This window comes from Calypte anna, chromosome 15 (assembly GCF_003957555.1).
Source record: "Calypte anna isolate BGI_N300 chromosome 15, bCalAnn1_v1.p, whole genome shotgun sequence".
Classification (NCBI taxonomy): domain Eukaryota; kingdom Metazoa; phylum Chordata; class Aves; order Apodiformes; family Trochilidae; genus Calypte; species Calypte anna.
The window spans coordinates 3,649,240-3,669,488 of NC_044261.1; the positions used below are offsets into that span (position 1 = coordinate 3,649,240).

The 20,249-nt window shown below is 49.6% G+C and overlaps 1 protein-coding gene across 2 annotated transcripts; it reads right to left on the bottom strand.

The window, feature by feature from the left end:
• Positions 1-1,514: 1,514 nt before the first annotated feature.
• Positions 1,515-20,249, bottom strand: SCARB1 (scavenger receptor class B member 1). Of its 2 annotated transcripts, none has more exons than XM_030460831.1 (12): positions 20,025-20,246; positions 16,222-16,379; positions 14,437-14,578; positions 13,796-13,999; positions 13,389-13,484; positions 12,928-13,040; positions 11,165-11,331; positions 10,412-10,530; positions 8,961-9,034; positions 8,215-8,266; positions 7,599-7,745; positions 1,515-2,038 (listed from the first exon to the last, which is right to left on the bottom strand). In XM_030460831.1, exons 1-12 carry the CDS (start codon positions 20,142-20,144, stop codon positions 1,910-1,912), a joined length of 1,521 nt encoding a protein of 506 aa, XP_030316691.1. In that variant the 5' UTR covers positions 20,145-20,246; the 3' UTR covers positions 1,515-1,909. The 2 variants fall into 2 exon arrangements, with proteins under 2 accessions (XP_030316691.1, XP_030316692.1); XM_030460832.1 differs by lacking the exon at positions 1,515-2,038 and adding an exon at positions 4,579-4,763 and having other exon boundaries at positions 20,025-20,249.

A 20,249-nucleotide genomic window follows, 5' to 3' on the forward strand; every position in this document is an offset into this window, starting at 1 on the left:
AGCCCCAGTTTGTGCCACAGTCCCATGTTTTATTTCTGCGACAGCAATTAGCACCAGGGCATCGTTAAAGCCTCCAGCAGGTGAGCCCACACCAGGTTTTAGTTTTGGGGAATGCAGCAGGGTCTTCTTGGGGTGACAGGATGGATGGAGGGCCCTGCAGTGCCTTGTGTGGTCCCGATGCTGCTTGCTGAGGCCCTGGGTTCTGAGCATTTGCAGGATAATTTTGGATTCAAGGCCAAAAGGAGTTTACAGCTGCAGTTTAATCATCACCTCCGCTGAGGACTCATGCTGCAGAAATACTCCAGCAGTTCTGGCTACAAGAAGGGACTTTGCTAGTGCCCCTTTGTGACCTGGGCTGCATCACAGCTGTGGCCACGCTAAGCCAGCCCGAGCCCAGCTGCAGGACTGGGGACATGGACACCAGGATAGGAAACTGCTGGTGCTGGGTTTTGTTCCTCTGCTTTTCCTGCCTCGTAAGAGGACAAGCACTGCTTACTCCACTAAAGGGGTCACAGTGCTGTCCTGAACGACTCACAGTGGTAGTGGATTAAGGGCTGGACTTGATGATCTCAGAGGTCCTTTCCAACATTTATTGCTCTGTGATTCCAGTGGTTTCCAGACCATAACAGTATCCATGTCACTTGCAGTGTACCTAGTCCTCTGCTCCAAGAGAGCCCAGAGATTCCCCATATTCCACATTTTAGCCTTGCCAGAGACGCCCTTTGGCTACCCAGGCTCCTAGCTGAATGCAGGGAAGGCAGGTGTGCCAGGCAACCACTGATAGTAGTTATCCAAGAATAACCACGGGCTTTTCCCTTCTTTCCCACTGAAAAGTGACCCCAGCCCAACCACCCGAAATTGACATCCAGCCCTAGATGCCCCCAGACCTTCTTTCAGAAATCTGCAATACTTTCACCAAAGCCTACTAGGGGCATCACTACTTTCATGATTGCACGCAGCTTCCTCCATCTCAAGAGCTCAAGTATCTTCATTGAGGCTCAAGAAGAGGGTCAAGCTCCTGCCTGGTTCCTCCCCACATGCAGGCAGCATGGGCAGAGCAATGTGATGGTCTACAGCATGGCCAGAAAAGCTGACCCTGGGTGTCTGAGCAGGCAGCAGGGACAACTGTCTGTCAGGAATCTAGTGGCAGGTCAGATGTACCACCACGATTTTTTGGCAAGGCTCATCCCAGTTACCCAAAGGAAGGAGAGAGCCAGCAGTCTAAGTAATAAAGGGTTCTGGGCTGGAATCACTGGAGTGCAAGGTCATGGCACAGAATTAGGGCTTTGAAAGTCACCACTGTACTCTCCAACCCATGCCAAGGCTGGAGCAATCCTGGGAATCTTCCAGAAACCCTGGGAAGAGACATCACTGAAGTGACAGCACCCAGCGTTGATTTCTGGTGAAGTTCAGTCACATCAAGTAGCAATAAAACCATAAGTGACTCCAGGACAGCAAGCCCCATGTGTATGAGCTGAACAGTGGGTTTTCAAAAGATCACTAAACCCCATCAGTGCTATGTACACAAACCTCATTTATTTTAAACGCTCTGGTTAAAACGCCTTTTATTCCTAGCAATAGGCAGTTTCAAATTGCAAAATAACTTTTCAAATCAGTCAGCGACCATCTTCATTCCCACTGGCCCATGAGGAGAGAGGGGCTGTGGCAAACACTGTCCCCCTGGGGACAAGGATTCTTCAACTCTGTTTTGGGTGTCTGGATGAGGTCTTCTGTGCCCCGGTGCAAGAGTGCCGGGGCAGTGCTGGCCTGTGGCTTTGCCGTGGCGTGTGGGGTCTCCACTGAGCTGCCCAGGGCAACTTCACCTTCCAGAGGCCCCCATGGGAATCCCAAGCAGGGCTCGTCCTCAGCACGGACGTGTCCTGGTGGGAAGGGTGCCAGGGCCAGCAGCTCAGGCGTCGGCATCGTCCTGGCTCAGCGCGGCAGCGTCCTGGAGCAGCGGAGTCGTCTCGGAGGAGGGGGATGGTTTTGTTTTGCTCTGCGTGGTGGAGTGGCCTGGGCTCTTCTGGGTGGTGGTTCTCTAAAGAGGAGAAGAGAGTGGTTACAGCCATGCCCTTGGTGCTGGCACTGAGCTCAGACTTTAGTGTGCCCAGGTGTCACTTCATGCCCACTTGGGACACACGTCCCTCAAACCTCCTGGATTTTCATGTGGCCAAGAACCCTTTCCTGATGACTTCTTACTTGATGATCTCTGAGGTTCCCTCCAACCTGGATGATTCTATGAAGGTTTTTTGCACCTCCTCCCCTAACAAAATGAAGTAATTTGTGTTCCTGCCCACCAACACTTGTAACACCCCCCAAACACCCAGCCTGAAGAGCTGTGTCACCAAGTGGAGGAGGCACAGGACAAAGTCAGCAGGATGCACAGCATCTGAGATGAAAGGCAGATGGATGGGATCTACTCAGGGACACAACAGCCTGAAGACCCCTAGACCCCAGCTGCAGCAGAGACACAGACAGCACCCATCCCTACCACAGCAATAAGTGCAGCCTCTGGAGAAGGTGACAGATGGAAGTTGGTGCCTCCTGGCACCAGGACAAAGACTTTACCCACGTAAAGGTTTATCACTACAAAAGAGGTTCACCACCCTCAAAACTGAAGTGGAGTCAAATACACTTTCAAGGAAAGCATGTGGGCTTCCTGACCCTAAATCATGCAACACCCTCCTGGAGGTAGCAGCAAGTGACAGCAGTGGGTCAGTCCCTGCTGTCGAGCATCCCTGCATCTGACCTGTCATCTAGAGACACTTGCTGCTTGCTGGGAACCTGGATTCAGGGTGTTGTGGAAGAACTGCAAGGTTTATTTAACCCTCTGACTATTAGCCACTGCTGCTTCTGTGTGAGCACCATTTACACTACCAGGGCCACCTAGAAAGTACCAAAAGTGACTACAGAGCTCAGGCGGGGAGAGTTGGAGCAAAAAAAGATTATTGATATTCAAGGATCACCTCCTCCAAGCTCAAGAGTGGTCCATCCCAACAAGTATCCCAAGTCAGGCAAAACCACCAGCAGGCAGTATGGATCAGCAAGGAGCTCCTGGCCAAACTCAGCTGCAGAAAGGAAGCAAGCAGAGGGTGGAAGCAGGGGCAGATAACCTGGCAGAAATATGAAAACACTCTCCCAGCATGCAGGGATGAAGCAGGACAGCCAAAGACCAGCTGAAATGGAATCTGGCCAGGGATGTCAGAGACAAGAAGAGCTTCTGCAAGTACAGAGGTGACAAAAGGAAGATCAGAGGTCATGGAGGGCTGTTGTGTGGGGCAAGGGACCCCAGAGACCAGGGGAAAGCCTGGAGCAAAGAAAGACAGCCTTGGGGGAAGAGGATGAGGTCAGAGAGTATTTAAGCAACTCAGACATATGTGAATCCATGGGCCCTGATGCTAAGGGAGCTGGCTACACCCCATCATCTTTGAACAACCCTGGCAACTGGGAGAGGTACCCAAAGACTGGAAGAAAGCAAGTAATTGCTATCTAGAAGTTAGAAGGAACCCAGTCAGCCTCCCTTCACCTTCAGCTAATCTTAGGAACCATCTCCAGACACGTGAAGGACAAGAAAGTCATCAGGAGCACTCAGCATGGCTTCACTAAGGGGAAACCATGCTTGACCAAGCTGCTAAACTTCTATGATGAAATGACCAGCTTGGCAGGTGAGGGGAGAGCAGTGGATTTGGTCTCTGTGGACTTCAGTAAGACTTTTGCCACCATCTCCCATAAGAACCTTGTAGAGAAGCTATGAATATTGGCTGCTTGAGCAGTGAGGTGGATTGAAAACTGACAGAGCAGCCAGGTCCAGGGGGTCATGAGAAGTGCCATGAGGTCTGGCTGGAGGCCAGCAGTGTAGCCCAGGGGTCAGTACTGGGTCCAGTCCTGTTTAACATCTTTATTAATGATCTGCAAGGTCGCTGATGACACAAAACTGTGACAATACATCAGAGGGTCTCACTGCTCTCCAGTGGAGCATCAAGAGGCTGGACAAAGGGGTTGGTGGGGACCTCATGAAGTTCAACAAGAGGCTCTACAAAGTCTTTCAGCTGGGGAATAACAACCCCATGCATCAGTACACCCAACTTATAAGCAGCTTGGCAGAAAAGAACCCAAGGGTCTTGGTGGACACCAGGGTGACAATGAATGAGCAGTGTCACAGATGTATCCTGTGCTGTATTTGGAGTGTGGACCAGCAGGTCAAGAGAGATGATCCTTCCCCTCTACTCAACACTGGTGAGGCCACACCTGGAGTACTCTGCACAGTTCAGGGCTTCCCATGACAAGCAAGATGGAGCTACTGGAACAAGTCCAGCAAAAGGCCACTAAAATGATTAAGGGACTGGACCATCTCTTATATAAGCAAAGGCCACAAGAGCTGGGACTGTTTAACCTGAGAAGAAAAGGCTCAGAGGGATCTGGTACTGTGTATAAGTATATGAAGGAAGGGTATAAACATGGAGCCAGAATCCTCTCAGTGGTGTCCAGGGACAGGACAAGTGCCAGCAGGCACATTCTTAAACTCAGAAGGTTCCATCTGCACGTTAGAAAACACTTTTTTTTTTTTTTTTACTGTAAAAACTGTAAAAATTGGAACAGTTTTGTCCAGAGAGGTTGGGGAATCTCCATCCTTGGAGATATTAAGAGTCATCTGAACATGGTCCTGGGTAAGCAGCATTAGATGTCCCTGCTGGGCAGGGGGGATGGGTTTTATAATCTCCAGAGGTCTCTTCCAACCTCAACGATTCAGTGATTTTGTGATCCTGTAATACAAACCCAGATATTTTATACATGAGAAATACCCTCTTGAAAGCCTTTCTTGTCCAGGCTCCTGCGTGCAGGAGAGGAGTGACACCCACCAAGTTGACTACTTCTGGGATCCTCAGGAGTTTTTACCCATTCAAAAACTTACCTTTGACTTTCAAACACTTGGACAAGGGATGGGGAAATAGGCAAGAAATTGTTGCCTCACACCAGTCCTACTTTTCACCCTTATCCCTGCTGATATTATCAAGGCTCAGGTCCACAGGGAGAAACAATAAGACTGTGTACACACAGCCTGCTTAAGTGTGAGTATTAAGACATCTAAATTGTCCTGAATAAAGCCATGAGACAACATCATTATATCACAGCTTGCCAGGAGGGCATGTCTGGGAAAACGTGGACTGTAAACATTTCCATTTGATTGGTTTTAAGCAAAGTTTAATCAAATCAGGATGAGGAAAAGTGTGTTACCTTGACTGGGTACCCACCTAGAGTCTGGCTTCCTGCAACACCGTCCCCTTAACTGGAGGCAGGTTTTTGGCAGAGGTGGCCTGGTTGGCCTTATTACTGTTCTTTTTATTGCTACTCCAAAATAAAGAGCATTTTTCCTAGAAGACAATCAGGCTCATTTATGGTGCACTGGGACACGAATTCCACAAGGGTTCCAAATTTTAGGAGATTTTAAAAATCACCGTTTAACTAAAATCTAGTTATTAACAAAGATTTCAAAATTTAGGTGAAACTAAGTCCTAGTTAAGATTTCAGTCAGTGGCAAGCCAGTTTTAAAATGGTCTGTTTGCCTTTTTTTCTGCACATCACCACACATGCTGTTGGCCATGTTAACAGGGGAGAGCTACAATGCTGCATTCTGGGCATGTTTTGAGCCTGTTCAGATTTAGATGTTTTTTAGAACTGCAGATCCAACAGATGCATTTCAAACTGGCTCCACTCTCCACTAGGCTAAGATTTAAGTATTTCACAGGACCTCATCTGGACTAGGTTTTGAGCACACTCCTCCCTCCAGAAACCAGAGGCACACAGGATACTTCAGGAAGGAGCTGGGATCAGGCAGACACGTGAAGGTGGGGACACTGCCCCCACTCACTGTCCCCTCTGACATCACCTGGGACTTCAGGAGGGAGGACTGTGCATGATTGAGCAATCAACACTAGATCACCAGCACTCCAATCAAAAGAGGAACATACCTTGGCTGCAAATTGCTGTCTTCCAGCTTACAAGCTCTCACCTATTCATTTGGCAGAGACTTTGGTGTGCTGTTGCATACCTTCCTTAGGGATGTATAAGGTCATTAAGACTGTTTAAATCACTTTCTAGGTAGTCAGGCACTTCCTGCGGTTGATCTTTAGTTCTAACACTTCATGACACTTCTGGCAGAGCACCCAAATAAAGCTGGCTTATGCCTGGGCTTGGGATGTTTCACAAGGAGATATTCAGTTGACTCGAGCAAATTTTAAATCCAGCTTTTCTTCCTGACCTTTTCTTGCATAATTAAGGCTCTTTGATACCAGGGATTAAGGTTAGGACAAAGCAGGGTGAGGAAATGCTCTCAAAAACAGCTGCTCAGCAAAATTCTGGCATATTTCAGATACTCTGGTTCTGTGCAGGAGAGTGAAACCCATTTGCAGGTGAAGCAGAGAGGTTCAGGGCACCACACCTGAGCACCTCAAGAGCATGGGATGGGTTCAACAATGAGGTCTTGGCCCTTAGTATCACTCCTGCCCTGCAGGAAAGTGCATGGAGGGACAAGGGGATTTGGGATCATGTGTTTTAAGTCAATTAAGCACTGGTAGGCTTGGTTAGAATCCAGTTACATGATACTCTGGTGCTGTTTAAAGTGGGTTTGCATTAGGGTTTCAGTGAAGGCAGTTACAGGAGGTTGAGCAGAAGCAGCCCCTCACATTTGCCCTTGCTGTACCCTGCTCTCATCCTAAGCATTGCCTTTTTATTTCTACAAGCAGTCTCTTCAGTTCTGCAGCTTCTGAGCCCACTCGAGTCATTTGTAGTGCAAATCTAAAGAAGCTTGCTTAGGGTAGGGAGCTAGATCTCTACTTCAAGAGCTAAAACTTTTAGACAACTTAGTGGTATCAGATGAGTGTTTTGGAGCTGGAGCCATAGATCTCCAAGTGTTTTAGCTGTTTTATGTTCCACCCTTACAGCTCCAACCAGACTTCTGTGCCAGCCAGGCAACCCCCATCCTGCCCAACTGCTCCCAGCAGGATGCAAAGATATTTGCTTCTCAGTAAGCCCAGGTGCACAAAAACCCCAGGTCCCCCTTCCAGAGCTATTTGCAGTAGTGTGCAGGGAACCAAGTGAGTTCCAGGGAAAAAGACAATCTGGGCTGGGATGAGAAGCAGCCACAGTGACTGCATTTCATTTGTGAACAAGCTGCACTCTGGTAGCTGCATCTCCTCAACAAAGCTCTGTTCAGATTAGAAAACTGTTGGGACCCTGCAGAGAGACACAGATTTGTGCCATGGCACAGACCTGCTGCTTTCCTTGGAAGCTGGGCTGATGAGCTGGGCTTGCTCTTTCATCAGCTGGGTGAGCTGAGAAATGCCTCCTCCTCCAGGCACCCACTTCCATCACTGGTGTGTGCTGAGAGGGTCAGAAATGCCTTGGGTGTTATTTATTTGCAGCCCAGGTGGCCAAGGAAGTCCTGCTGCTCTGTGCTGGCAGCATTAGGGTGCAGTTTGTGGCATCAGGCAGTGTTCTCTCAGGAGTGTTAGATTGTCAGCCCAATCTACATCATCTGATTTCACATTAGCTCTGATTTGACTTGCAGCGTTTCCCATCAGACAGCTGCAAGTTCTTACCTGTCTCCTTAGCACGAGCACAGCTGCTGTGATAAAGAAGGGGATGCTCAGCCCAAGGAAGACATACTGCAGGTAATCCAGGAGGGATGGGATCAGCACCAGGTTGGTGTAAAACTGCTTTAGGACTGAGCCTTCAATGGATCCACTCTGCTCAAAAAAGCAGAGCTGTCAGTGGTGTTTTCCCCCCAGCCAGAGCTAAGATGCACAACTCCCCTTCCACCACCTCCCAGCAGCACAGGTTAGGGAATTTATGGAAGATTTGGTTGGGCTAGAAGCTTTTCCTCAAGAGCTGGAGCCAGCTGAACATGCAGACAGCTGGAGACTGCACTCTCTGACCCACATTGGCACTGGGATGCTGCTGGCAGCTCCATTCTGGGGTCTATTTAACCCCACATCTAGGGCAGAGCCAGAGGTTTACAAGTATAGGGCAGGGTTTGTTCAGCTCAGAGGGATTAACAACACAGCCAAGTATTGTAAAGCCTTCTGGTGGTGCTTAATTAGTCTGGCTTAAGGCTTTATGCAGAGTGGAGTCTCCCTAGCCCTGGGCAATGGGGAAGCAGTTTCCCCCCTCCCACCAGAGGGGCTCTGCAGAATCAGGTCAAGACAGGCAGCTCACCTCTTCAAACCACAGCAATGGCAGGACCACTGGCTTAATCTTCCCTGTTTGACTGGGAGAGAAAAAAAAAATGAAACACACGTTCAGATTTTTGGCTGGCCACACCACAAGCAGTAGCTCAATTCTTCCTAAAAGGAGGCTCTGGCAGACTGATAGGGGCCAGGGAACCAGGGTAAGGAGGCAGCAATTCCTGCTGCTGCTTTCAGCTGCTCCCTCTCTGTGGGCTCAGGTCCAACTGGGGCCTTTCACATAAAAGCAGAGCTTACAGAGCTTCTATTCATGCCAGAGCAGCAAAGGGCTTAATTTCATCCTTAGGGGCATTAACATCTGGCACCATATAGCGTTGTTAAAGCCCTTCCAATTGTTCCCACAGACCTGAAGATGTCTTTTTTGGAACCAGGCTTCAGCTGTCAGCCCTGTAGGCTTGGTGTGCTTTGCCTTTCTTTCACTTTGAGTGCAACATCTGAGCAGCAGCCCAGGGCAGGCAAACTGCTCCTGTGCCTCAGCAGGAGGGACTGTCCCTTCCTTGGCTGTCTGGTCTGGTGCAGGAAGACTGCAGGAGCTGAGCAGCCAGGCTGCACTGCTAAAGGATGGCATGGGATAGCAGTTGGAGGTCACTGGAATAGCTGACATTTCACCACATGAGCCAGCTGGCTTCTGCAGCTGTGACAGCTGGTGACCCCAGCCTCAGCAGCACTCCCCAGGAGAGAAAGGGACATGGCCATTCCTAAAAGGTGACTACTTACATGATACCAGACACCTGCTTTATGTACAGGTTCAGCTGGAGCTTGATGGAGCAATTCATGGGGATGCCAGTCATCTGCAGAGGAAGAGACCAAGCTGCACATCAGTAGAGCCAATATTTGTTTGAGAACTCTGCAGAAGAGCAGCCCTTTGCTTTCCATCATAGCTGCTCTGGGTATGTCCTGGTTTGGGCCAAGATAAAGGTGATTTTCTGTCTTGTACTTTTGCTTTTAGCTAAGTCTCTTGTAAGTAGTTGCACCTTCCAGAGTGATGGAATGAATCATCCAGGGAGCCACTGCAGTCACCACACACAACACCAGGCTGGGGTTTCTACCCAAAGCTTTAGTGTTTTCTTAGTAACTTCAGAGGGTTTGGAAGCCTGGTGAGCCCCTTCCATTGCTCATCCTACCAGCAGCAGGATGGAAATGCATCAGTGCAAAGAGTTCCATGCACACAGCAAAGGACAAAACATTTCTCACAACCAGGAACAAACTCTCACTGTCTAAAACCACCAAGACCATGAAAACAACACACTTCAAAGCTGCTCCTGTTAACACCAGTTAAGACACTGGTTTCTCATGACACTGCAGTTTTGCAACACGTTTAGGGCATTTGGATTGCCCCTGTTTGTACTCAGCAGGCTGCAGCTAGATAAGAATACAGTTAACTTTGCGGTTATCAGTGTTTGATACTGTAATAAATTTAATTAGATTTCCATAACTACGATAAGAAAAGCAGAGTGAACCAACACTTTGATTAGCAGCCCAGTTTACCTGCCCTCAAGGGAGGCGTTGGTTTCTTGCTTGAGGAACCACCACTGAATGTTTGGAAGCTCTCACCAAATGCAACACAGGCCATGAGTGAAATATCCCAAAGTCCCCATCCCACTGGAGAAGGACACTGATGGCTCAGGACACCCCAACTCCTCACCACTTAGCTACACATCAGCACAAAGTCTCATATACTGACAGTCCAGTGCAGCCCCAGCCAGGCAGGCAAGCTGAAAGAGTAGAAGCCAGCCCCAAAATGATGGCAATAGATTAACCTACAGCATATTCTTCAGACTTTGCCAGTCACAGCAGGACATATTTGCAGATCTGGGGTGTAACTGGGCTGCTGCTGCTAGATACACCTCCTGGTGTTATGGTCCTGAGTCACTGGAAAGAACTTGATCATGCTTATCAAAACAATTATGCTTATAATTAGTTCTGCAATTCTCTAGAAGCTGGGCTAATTATTCAATCATTTTATGGCTTTGGCATTTTTATCTGCACACGTCCTTGCCAGTCTTTGCACTATGGAACCTGCTCAAATCACTGCCACGAGAACAGAGTGAGGCAACCATGCAGCTGGTGGCAGGGTCTCCCACCTCAGCCCAGGCTTGGACACCCAGGACAGGGCAAGATCTCCCCTTCTTATGGGGTGAGGACCCCCCCCCCCAAGGTTCACCTACCGGGTGCACATCGAGGAAGAGTGCGTGCTGCTCCTTGCTGGGGTGAAGGCCTTCAACAGTGTCCAGCAGGGCTGGGTCAGCATTGTAGAAGTGAGGATGGGAAATGAACATTGGAGCATCTGGATGAGAACAAGGACACCCTCAGCTCATCCTGTTGAGGTTTTTAAGCCCTTACACCACTGGTTCTGAACAGACTTTTTCAGAGACTTTTCTCCTTCCCACCAGAAAGCTCCTGCCCTCCCCTGCAGCTTATTCCATTGATCTGGGAGGATTAAGACCCAGGGTTGGTCACCCTCTCCCCTCCATGCTCCAAGCAGTGCTATGGTAACTCACTGTACCCAGCAGATAGGACTCCCAGTCTGAATTCCCAGTCTGGTGTGACCTGCACTCAGTGTCCAAAGTTCACATTTAATTTGCAGTTATTTGGCTGCCTCTTCCCACCCTTGCTCCTCAGCCTGATCCCACTCCAGGCCAGAGGACATCCTGCTCCTATCATATCCTTGGCCATTCCCACAAAAACCAGGATCTTGCAGGGCCATGGATCAAGGGGACTTGGCTCACAAGCATTATTCCTCTTTCCTTCCTTGCTGGGATGCCTGCAGAAGCGCAAGAACTCCATGTACAAACACCCCAGAGGTGCCTTGCAGCACCCTGGCTGAGAGCCAAGCCAATTTTATGAACAGCCAAACTTGTCTGGCATCCCTAGACTTAACATTGACATGGCAGAGGCAGCCTGGGGAGGAAAGGACTTACTCATCCTACAGGTACTGACGTTCTGGATCCCAGACTGCATGCAGGGGCAGAAGCCTTCATTGGGTGAATAATCTGTGCCATTGGCAAAAAGAGTTTTTGGCGCCACAAAGCGATAGGTGGGCACACCCTTGAAGTTTCCAGACTGCTCGTACACCAGTGTCATGGATCTGGAAAGGTTTCAGTGAAGAAGGATCAGGATTAGCCAAGAGGTTCCCAGAACCAGGCTCTTATCTTTGCAGGATAAGATGCGGTTGACATGTAACTTAGACTTTGAGATCAAGATAAACACTCTAAGAAGTGCTTTGGATGGGGAATGAGTATTTAAGCCACTTGCTTTCCATGTTTTAAGCACAGATAAAAGGGTAGTCAGGACTAGCTATGGGAAAAAAAACCACAGGCTTACATTCTGCTGGCAGTATCCAGATGAGAATTGTATAAAGGCATGCAGTAATCCCCAGGGCTGCTCTCCAAGAGCTAATTCCCTCTTTGTGCAAGCCTTGGCTCCAAGGCAGAAGTGTTCTGTCACTGGAGATGGACACCAGTTAAACCCTCTTTTGCAGCACAGCTCCAGGACACAGGCTGTTCAGCAGCTGTGTGTGTGCCTCTTGGCTGTGCTCACCTTCCTGCTGGGACATCCAGGTAGTGGCATCTCTGCATCAGCTGCACTTAATTTGCAAAGAGCAAAGGAGATGAACCATCCCATTCCCTTCCCTGCCCAACACTGCTTGCCCTGCACCAAGGCAGATATGCTTGTAGCCTATCAGCTGATCTTTGTGAGCTGATCCTTTCTAGCCAGCTGGGCAAGCAGAGAAGCAGAGAACCTGGGGAGAACAGACATGGAAGAGGCCAAGCCATTTTCTCCACAGCACTGTTCTGTAGGAACCACCCAAGCTAACAAGAACCCAAGCTTGGTTTCCTCCAGCTCACTTTAAGCTCTACCTGGAAACATGCTCTGTTCCCTAGATGATTTCTCTTGTTTTACTGAAACAGGCATATGCATTTAAACTTTGATTAGTGATAAACTTCCCTGTATGTCCTTGGCTCAGGGTCATTTGGGTATTTGCTGATGTCCCCTGTGTAGAGGAATTCCTGCACTAATACTTGGCTCAGCTGACTTTGCTGGAGAGGTCATTGCTCTCTGCTCACCATGAGCACTTGCTTGTTTTGCAGCACTATCTACAAAGCCTGAATTAACATTATCTTCTCTAAGCTGAGGACAAGGTTTTGTGCCACCACCTGCCCCAATGCCTCCTCTCCTTCCAGCCCCAGGGAGTTTCCACACAGGCAGGCACTGCAGGGTACTTTAAAGGGTACTTTAACCTCAAGGTGTCTTACACAGGAGACACACACAAAAAAAGCAGCTGCCTGGGACTAGTGGCACAAGTGCCCTCATCCTCCATCACTTCTCCAGGCACTTAGTCAGCTGAAATAGTTCCCCAAGTGGTTACAGCTGCATTTCCTTGTGACAACTCTTACTTCTCCTTTCACCTCCCACCTCTTATCTAGGCTGCTTATTTTCTACTGGCTCAATGTGGGCAACTTAAGACTCCTCCAGTGACCTGGAAGGTATTTATGAATACCACAAGACAACTAATTAGACAACCACACCATCTGCAAAGCTCAGATACTGCAACACTAAAGTGCAGCTGAACTTTAACTCCAGAACCTCCCCCCAAGCCCTCTGCGTCACCACACAGGTATTCTGAGTGCACGGGACATCTCCTGCCATCTGTCCAGGGAGAAGCTGGCAGCTCTGGCCTCACCTGCAGGCATCAGGGCTGTAGAACTCCAGAGATGTTGGGGACATGAATGGTGGCCACATCTCCCCTGGGGTCCCATTGATCATGTTGCACCCATCGCTCCGCCAGTAGTTTACCTGGGGGACACGTGGAGAGAGAAGAGCTCAGAATGATGAGCTTGATGGAGAGTTGGCTTCTGCCCGTGCAGGGGACATCCAACACCTCAAACACAGGCCACAGAAGCCTAAGATTTCAACCATTAGAAGCAACTGATGAGGACCTGAATTTAATGCTGCCTGACAAGCCTCTTGACATACAGCTGCCTCCTGGCAACTGGAGAGAACAGAAGTTGCAGCAGTTGAAGTCCCACAGAAACTTGCCCTCAAACCCATGGTGCAGAGGTACAACAGCAAGGAGACCCTTTGTTTGACCTTCCTTTAGATCAGATTGCCCCCCATATTTGAGGTTTGCTGCCCAATATTTACCTTCTTCAGCCCATTCCATGAGTCCACCATGTGGACATTACTGATGTTCTTCATGCCTGTGTCCACTGTGAACAGCCCTGAATTGGAGTCGTTCATCTGCAGAGAGGAGAAACAAACCCTGAACCCCTTATCCACAGCAAGGCTGCAATCTGCTCCTGGCTCTGCACGTTTTGTCAGCCCTGGAGGAGCTTCACACTGCAGGCTACTGAACCTTCACTCATTACAAGTGCCAGAAACAGCTTCCAACACACATTTCTCTGGTTGAGGGGAGAATGAAGGCAGCTTTACACAGCCACCACCAGCTAGACATGGCTATTCCAAACAGTTTGTAAGGGAGGCAGCCCAGACCCTCATCCCAAGTCCAATATTGCTGCGATTTTAGTGTTCCAAAGCAACAGCTTACTCACCTGTAGAAATATGCCAAATTTCCCCTCAAAAGGCAGCAGGCCAGGAACAAATGTATTTATTGTGTCTATAAGAGGGTCATCATACCCCCACATGATCTCCCCCACTGTCCGGTTCATGAATGCCTCCTGTTTCAGGCCAGCCAGGGCTCCACTTACTAAAAGTTTCAGGAAGCTTGGCAGGTGATCTATCATCACAGCAGCTCCCTAGGAAAGAAAACAAACCCAAGGTGAGAGCCCCATTATTCCCAAAGAGGAAGCAATGCATCTTCAGCACCCAGCAAGGTCCTCCTGCTGCACCCATCTAAAGCCTTAGAGAAATCCTTTTGCCAAACAGGTTCACCACTGATTCCAAGTGTGGAACAAAGTAGTTAAGAGCTCACCAGGCTTCATTTCCCCAGAGGATACTCAGATGAAGTTGCAGTCTTGAACTCTGCCTCTCTGCCAGCCCCTCTGCACATTCTGCTTTTTGAATGGAAAGAAGCCCAAACCAACACCCAGAAAGCAGAAAACACTATTTTATCAGATTAATCACCTCATGTCTTGATTAGCCCTACTGGAATGTAAGCTTTGAGTCAGCACTGGGCAGCACCCTCATCCCTGCAGTGCAGAATTTGGTACCCATGGAGGGAGCAAGTTCTTACCATCATCAAAATGTTTGGCACAACAATGTACTCTTCTTCACTGCCATTGGACATGTGTGGCTGGAAGAAGAACCTCCGGTACTCCAGGAAGGAGACTGTGTCATTGTCATGAAATGTGATATTTGTTTTATACCTGAACTCTCTGCAAAGAGATGGGAGAGATCATAAGAACCATTCCACAAAAAAAAACATTCCTGCAATGCTCGTGGAACAAGGATGGGATACACAGGCCTGGGGTTGCTTCTGAGGAGAAGAAGGAGTTCAAACCCCAGCAAGAAGCCAGGGAACACCAACATGCCAGGGAGCAGGCAGTGTACCCAGGGAACAGGCAGTGTCAACCTCAGCTCCCCATGGATTAGGGTCTAGAAGGAAGAGATGGCAGCCTGGGAGTGAGACATCCCTGAGCTAAGATTCTGCAGCAGCTTGCAGACACGAGGTGATTCTCTCCAGCTGATGGGAAGTCTGAAGCAAAAGAATACATCACCTCTATCACTTCGCCTACAGCTGCTGCAAAGCCCAGCCCAGCCCTATCAGAGAGACGCCCAGATATGCAGAACTACACCAACCCACATGCCACAACAACTTGCAAAACAAGAGATGACCAAACAAGGTGGCACAAATCCCACCAATGAGCCCTCCTTGATTTGCTCCAGAACTCCCTGAGGGTGCCCAGATTGAGGGCAGCTCGACCCTCCATGCAGCATCCTGGCTTTCCTACTCCTCAAGGGCTTTGGGCCACCTCCTGCACCCTGCTCAGCACCACTCAGCTCCTTGCCACAAACCTGGCAGTGTCTCACAGGGGCTGCTATGCTCCAGAGCAGCACAAAGTTGTCCCCAACATTGCAAGCCTGTTGCAGCTCCTGAGGAAGCTGAGGCTCAACCCACCAGCAAAAACAAAGTCCTTTATTGTGGAGCCTCTGTTTCACTGCCCACATTAGGGAAGGGCACTAATCTTGCTCAGTGGGAAAATAAGAACATTAATAAGCTTTGCCCCTTTGTTTATTCTTATTTATGATAAGTGAAGCCTTTTCCCCAAGCCAAGTGACTGATGTGGTCACAACATACAGAACCCACATGGTCTGTTGTGACCCAGCCAGCCCAGGGGAAACAAGGGCACATCCATACTGCCAAGTTTCCTCCCAGCACTCCTCAAACAGCTTTGGATTAAACCAATAATCTTCCCACATGAGCTTGCTTAGGCTGTTGACCTAGCTTTGCTTCCATCTGTAGACACTCATGTGTTGAATATGGCTATTTATGGGCAAGCTCACACACTCAACTCAATATCAATGAACTCTTCATGGTTTAAGTCCAGAGAAACATCTGGGGCTTCAACCACCATCCTCAGCCATGGCAAACAGACCTAACTTCACTGTAGGTCTCATGTTAGATAAGAGGTTTGAGGCCAATCCATGAAGTGTAACATTGAGGTGACTCCAGCTCTGGAGCTTGGACTCTTAAATGCACAGAGAAGATAAATCCACTCTGAAGATGAGGGTTGCCCAAAAACATCTCCCCAGGCCTATGTTTGAACCATATCAATACAGGTTTGGCTGTCCAACAAGTCCCAGCACAGGACTGAACTCCCCAACTCTGTGTAGGACCAGAGGTCCTACTTGGGGCTTGAGTGAGATCACAGCAATTGCAGCACATTTGGGTCCCTTTCAAATCCTGTGTCCCTAGACTCACATCAAGTATGCTAATACTGTGTTCTCCTGCCAGAGGAGTCAGCCAGAAGCCTGACAGGTAAAACAGTGGCTCAGACCACCACAAATGGTGCCTCACCTGTAAACGTAGGGGCCACGCTGGCTCAGCACTGGCTTCAATCCCTTGAGAACTTCCTTGGGGTTCAGCACTTCAAAGAAGTACACTGACATGTAGAAAGGGACAGGAATGTCCTTCCACATGCTGAAGGAGATGCTGTTGGGGTCGATCCTCACATTCTGCAATAAAAATAAAATAAAATAAAATAAAAAGAGTAAGGAGACACAGCGCCCTTGGGATCAGTGGCTGCAGCTCAGCAATCCCATCCTCAGCTCCACACCAGGCCCAGCCAAAGGCAGCAGTTGCAGCAGGGGCTCTCCAGAGGATCCAGACTTGTTATGCATCCTGAAATTGAGCCAGACCTAAAAGAAGAACTCGTGTATGCAGAAGCATCAGGTTCATGCCACAGGATGTCTGTAGGCTTATTTATTCAAGCTCAACTTCCCAGAACCTACCCACAGGATTTCGGAACTGTTTTGATGTGCTGGAGGCTTGCTCTGTGCTAGATAAGCCAGCACTGAATTATTCACAGCTCTGCATGTTTGACTTGCCTGGCACAAACAACTCTGTCCCCAAGGTCTCCACTTGTCTGCCAGGTTTGGCAGCTCCACGAAGTCAGAAGAGGGCAAGGGCTAGGAGAGGTGGCACACCCAGCCACACAACACCTCTTGGGTACCAGGCAGGGAGGACCCACCAGATTTCCAAAAAGCAGATAGGGAACTGGGATGGTGACCCAGATGTGTCCCAAAAGCACCCAGCAGAACACCTTTGCCTCCTCTCAGCTGCCATCCTACAGTGACTCACAGCTGGTCATAAGGCAGGGCAAAGGCAATGTACAATTGTGGCTTCCATACTACTGGCTTTTTTGCTAGGAATTGCCTGAAAGAGCCCAAACACAGCTTAAGCCCAGGAAATGACATCTGGGCACATCTGTCTCCACTCTTTCCCTGCCTCATGGACAAGTCTGTTTCTTCTTGAGCATTCATTCTGCACGTGTTCCACCACAATCTTCAGCAGACATCTTCACAGCGAGGTGTAAACACCTACCAAACCCTTCCACCTCCACCTCAACACCCACCTGCTGCCAGCTGAGAATGCCCCTCCTGCCAGTCTCAAAGATTTTGTGACAAAGCAGCATTTAGAGAAGATTTTATTTAGCCTGCTCAGAGAGTCTGAAGAACAACATCTGCTTTCCTTTACTTGCTTATTTTGTTTTGCACTCCCTGGATCCCTTGTTGCATATGAATTTATTTATGCAATACGCACAAGTCAGGCAGAGCTGCACCCCAGCTCTCTGCTACCTTTCTCACTCCTCTCCCATCTGGGCACAGCAGCTCCACAGATGCTGTTAACCAAGACCTACTTAACTGGGAAGCCTTAGAATTCAGCTATTTGTAGGTCACAACGAACACGATCATATGCCTGAAATAAAAATAGAATATTTTTCACTTAAATGGGTTAAAGTGTAGCTGAGAGGTCTGACTGCCCTGACCACACTGATCTCTGCTGCTGAGGAACTGGCTGCAGCTCATCTCCTCAAAGCACCAGGAGCTCCAACAGCAGCTCCAACAACAATGTCCAAAGTTTGGTTCTCCAGAAAGGTTTCAGCCACCCTGTTCAGTGAAAAGGAGAGTTGAGGTTTCCTCTTCAGGTTGAAAAGAGCAGTTCTGCTGTGTGCAACCTCAGTGTCAGACCTCATCCTCCACATCCTCTCACCACCGTCCTCACCACCCTCCTAAAACAGCAAGGACACTGCTGTCAGACTTCTGCTGACTTTCAGGTGGGACACCACAAGAGTCCCCAGGTAAGGATGAAATAGTGTGTGGCAGATGGACAAGTTGATGCAGCCTCACTGTACTAGAGCTCATGTCTTAGGCAGGTCTGTGGCATTCCAAGTGCTTCCAGAAAAGCAAAGTCTCCAGGTTTTACAGGGACAATGCTAGGACAGCAGCTGATGCAGATTCAGTATCTGCAAATGGGACAGGAGGTGGGCACCAAGTTCCTGGTTTCTATTGTGCATCCCCCTACAGACTTCTCTCAAAGGTATCCCCAGAAATACCACCTTTTTTTTTTTTTCAATCAAGTGCCTTTCCATCTGGCTACACCATCTTGACCTTCCATTCAGATCTTGGGGAGCCAGGACTGGCAAGCCACACTTCACCTACCCAACCCCTGCTACCAGCCCTTCAAGGCCCATCTCAACTTCTTACCCACCACTGAAGACCAAGCCAAGAATTTCAGTAAGGCCCTGAATATTTCTCACCACCCTAGACATCAGCACTCAGGGTTGTTTGGGGTTTTTTTTTACCCTTTCACATTAAGCCCCTTAAGAACTCAGGACCATTTCAGTTGTGCTGCAGATGTGGAGACCAAGGGCTTGAGTTGAATTGAGACCTAAAGAGAAACAAGGGTTGGACTTTTCCTCCTCTTCTTTTCTCCCTGCAAGTTGTTAGGAATTAACTAGTGAGGTAGAAAGAATCGGGATTAGCTAAAAATAAGAAGATAAAAAGGTTTTTGCACCAAAAATGTCACTCCTGTTTTGCAGGGGCCATTCAGCCTTTTCTTTGCAACTACCAGCTCCTGAGTTCACAAAACTGAACAAAGATTGATTTTTACTGCCTAAGCCACAGAACTGCCAGGCTTTGCCCAGCCAGCAGCACCTCCAGAAGACACATTTAAGTGGCAGTTTGTTTTTGGCAGAGACTTTGTGGCACATGTAACCACAGCTACAGGGCCATGGGGTGTTTATCCACCTCTTTCATCAGATGCACGTTTCCAGGTGCTGACCTGTGTAGGTGCAAACTTGGAGAAATGCCCAGGTGGGGTGCAGGGAGGAAAAGGTCTGGCTAGATGTGGGAATGAGCTAATTGGGTCGTTAGCAGGATAATTGGTGTCCCAACAGCAGGGACTTCAGCACTGGCTCCCAAGATTTTGGGGCTTTATTTGAAGGGACCAACAGCTCCATCCACAGCCCCTCATCTTAACTGTTTATCCTCAGGACCATTCCCGTGGATGAAAGAGGCCTTCAGAGAAACAACTCCGTGTTTTCAGACTAGAAGATGACTTGGGGGTCACTCCATGCACAAGGCTCCTTCAGAGCACTTCTGCACATCACCTGTCCCATCTCTAGTTTGGAAAGCATCTCACCAGAGTACGTCTGAGCCCCTATTTATGAAAACAACTAAAAGTACAACTACCACTGGAGGTAAAGGCAAGAGGGACAGAAAGAAGGGCTGGTCCTTAGCCCAGCACCACCACCCAGCTATCCCTGACTACCCAGGGACACCAGCTCTGTAACCAAGGCTGAACTGCCACAAGCCCCCACTAAGTATGAGGCTGCTGGGTGTCTAGCAGAGCCCTTTCGGTGCTGAGTTGTCTCACCAGACAGGGAAAACATCACCACAGCAGCACTGGCTGCTCCCCCCCCCCGCCTCCAGCACCTTGCACCGGGTCTTGCCTTCATCCCAGCTCCATACCAAGCCCACAGCACCCCAAGCACTGCACCACCAACACCTCTGCACCTTGCACCGGCTCTCTTCTGCACCCCAGCCCCATACCGAGCCCCAGGCACGCCAAAACCTGCACCATCATCACCCCTACACCCCCACACCGGGTCTTGGCTGCACCCCAGCCCCATACCGAGCCCTCACCCTACACCTCCATCACCCCTGCACTTTGTACCGGGTCACGGCTGCACCCCAGCCCCATAGCGAGCCCCCAGCCCCACACCAGCTCCCCAACCCCCCCTGCACCAAGCATACACCCTCACCCCGGTTCCCCCCACACACACGCACCCCTCACCCGAGCCCCCCGACCCCGCTGACCTTGACGACCTGCTCCTTGATGATGAGAGGCCCTACCACCAGCAGGGACACCCCCAGGAGGGCAAAAGCCGCCCCGGCCAGACCCAACCCAAACGGAACCCAGCGCTGGGCCGCGGCCATGGCACAGCTGAGTTGCGGTACCGGACCGAAGCCACTCAGGGCCCCGGGCACCGCTTTATGGCCCCCGGCCCGGCCCGGCGCGGCGGAGGGGGCGTGGCCACGGAG

Bases quoted from the DNA above. Each gene is read 5' to 3' on its own strand.
- SCARB1 (XM_030460831.1), bottom strand. From the start codon at position 20,144: ATGGCCGCGGCCCAGCGCTGGGTTCCGTTTGGGTTGGGTCTGGCCGGG. The intron at 16,380-20,024 runs GTCAGCGGGGTC...TTTTTATTGCAG, and splicing joins TCAAGGAGCAGGTCGTCAAG to AATGTGAGGATCGACCCCAA. The intron at 13,041-13,388 runs GTAAATATTGGG...CGTGTCCCCCAG, and splicing joins CATGGAATGGGCTGAAGAAG to GTAAACTACTGGCGGAGCGA.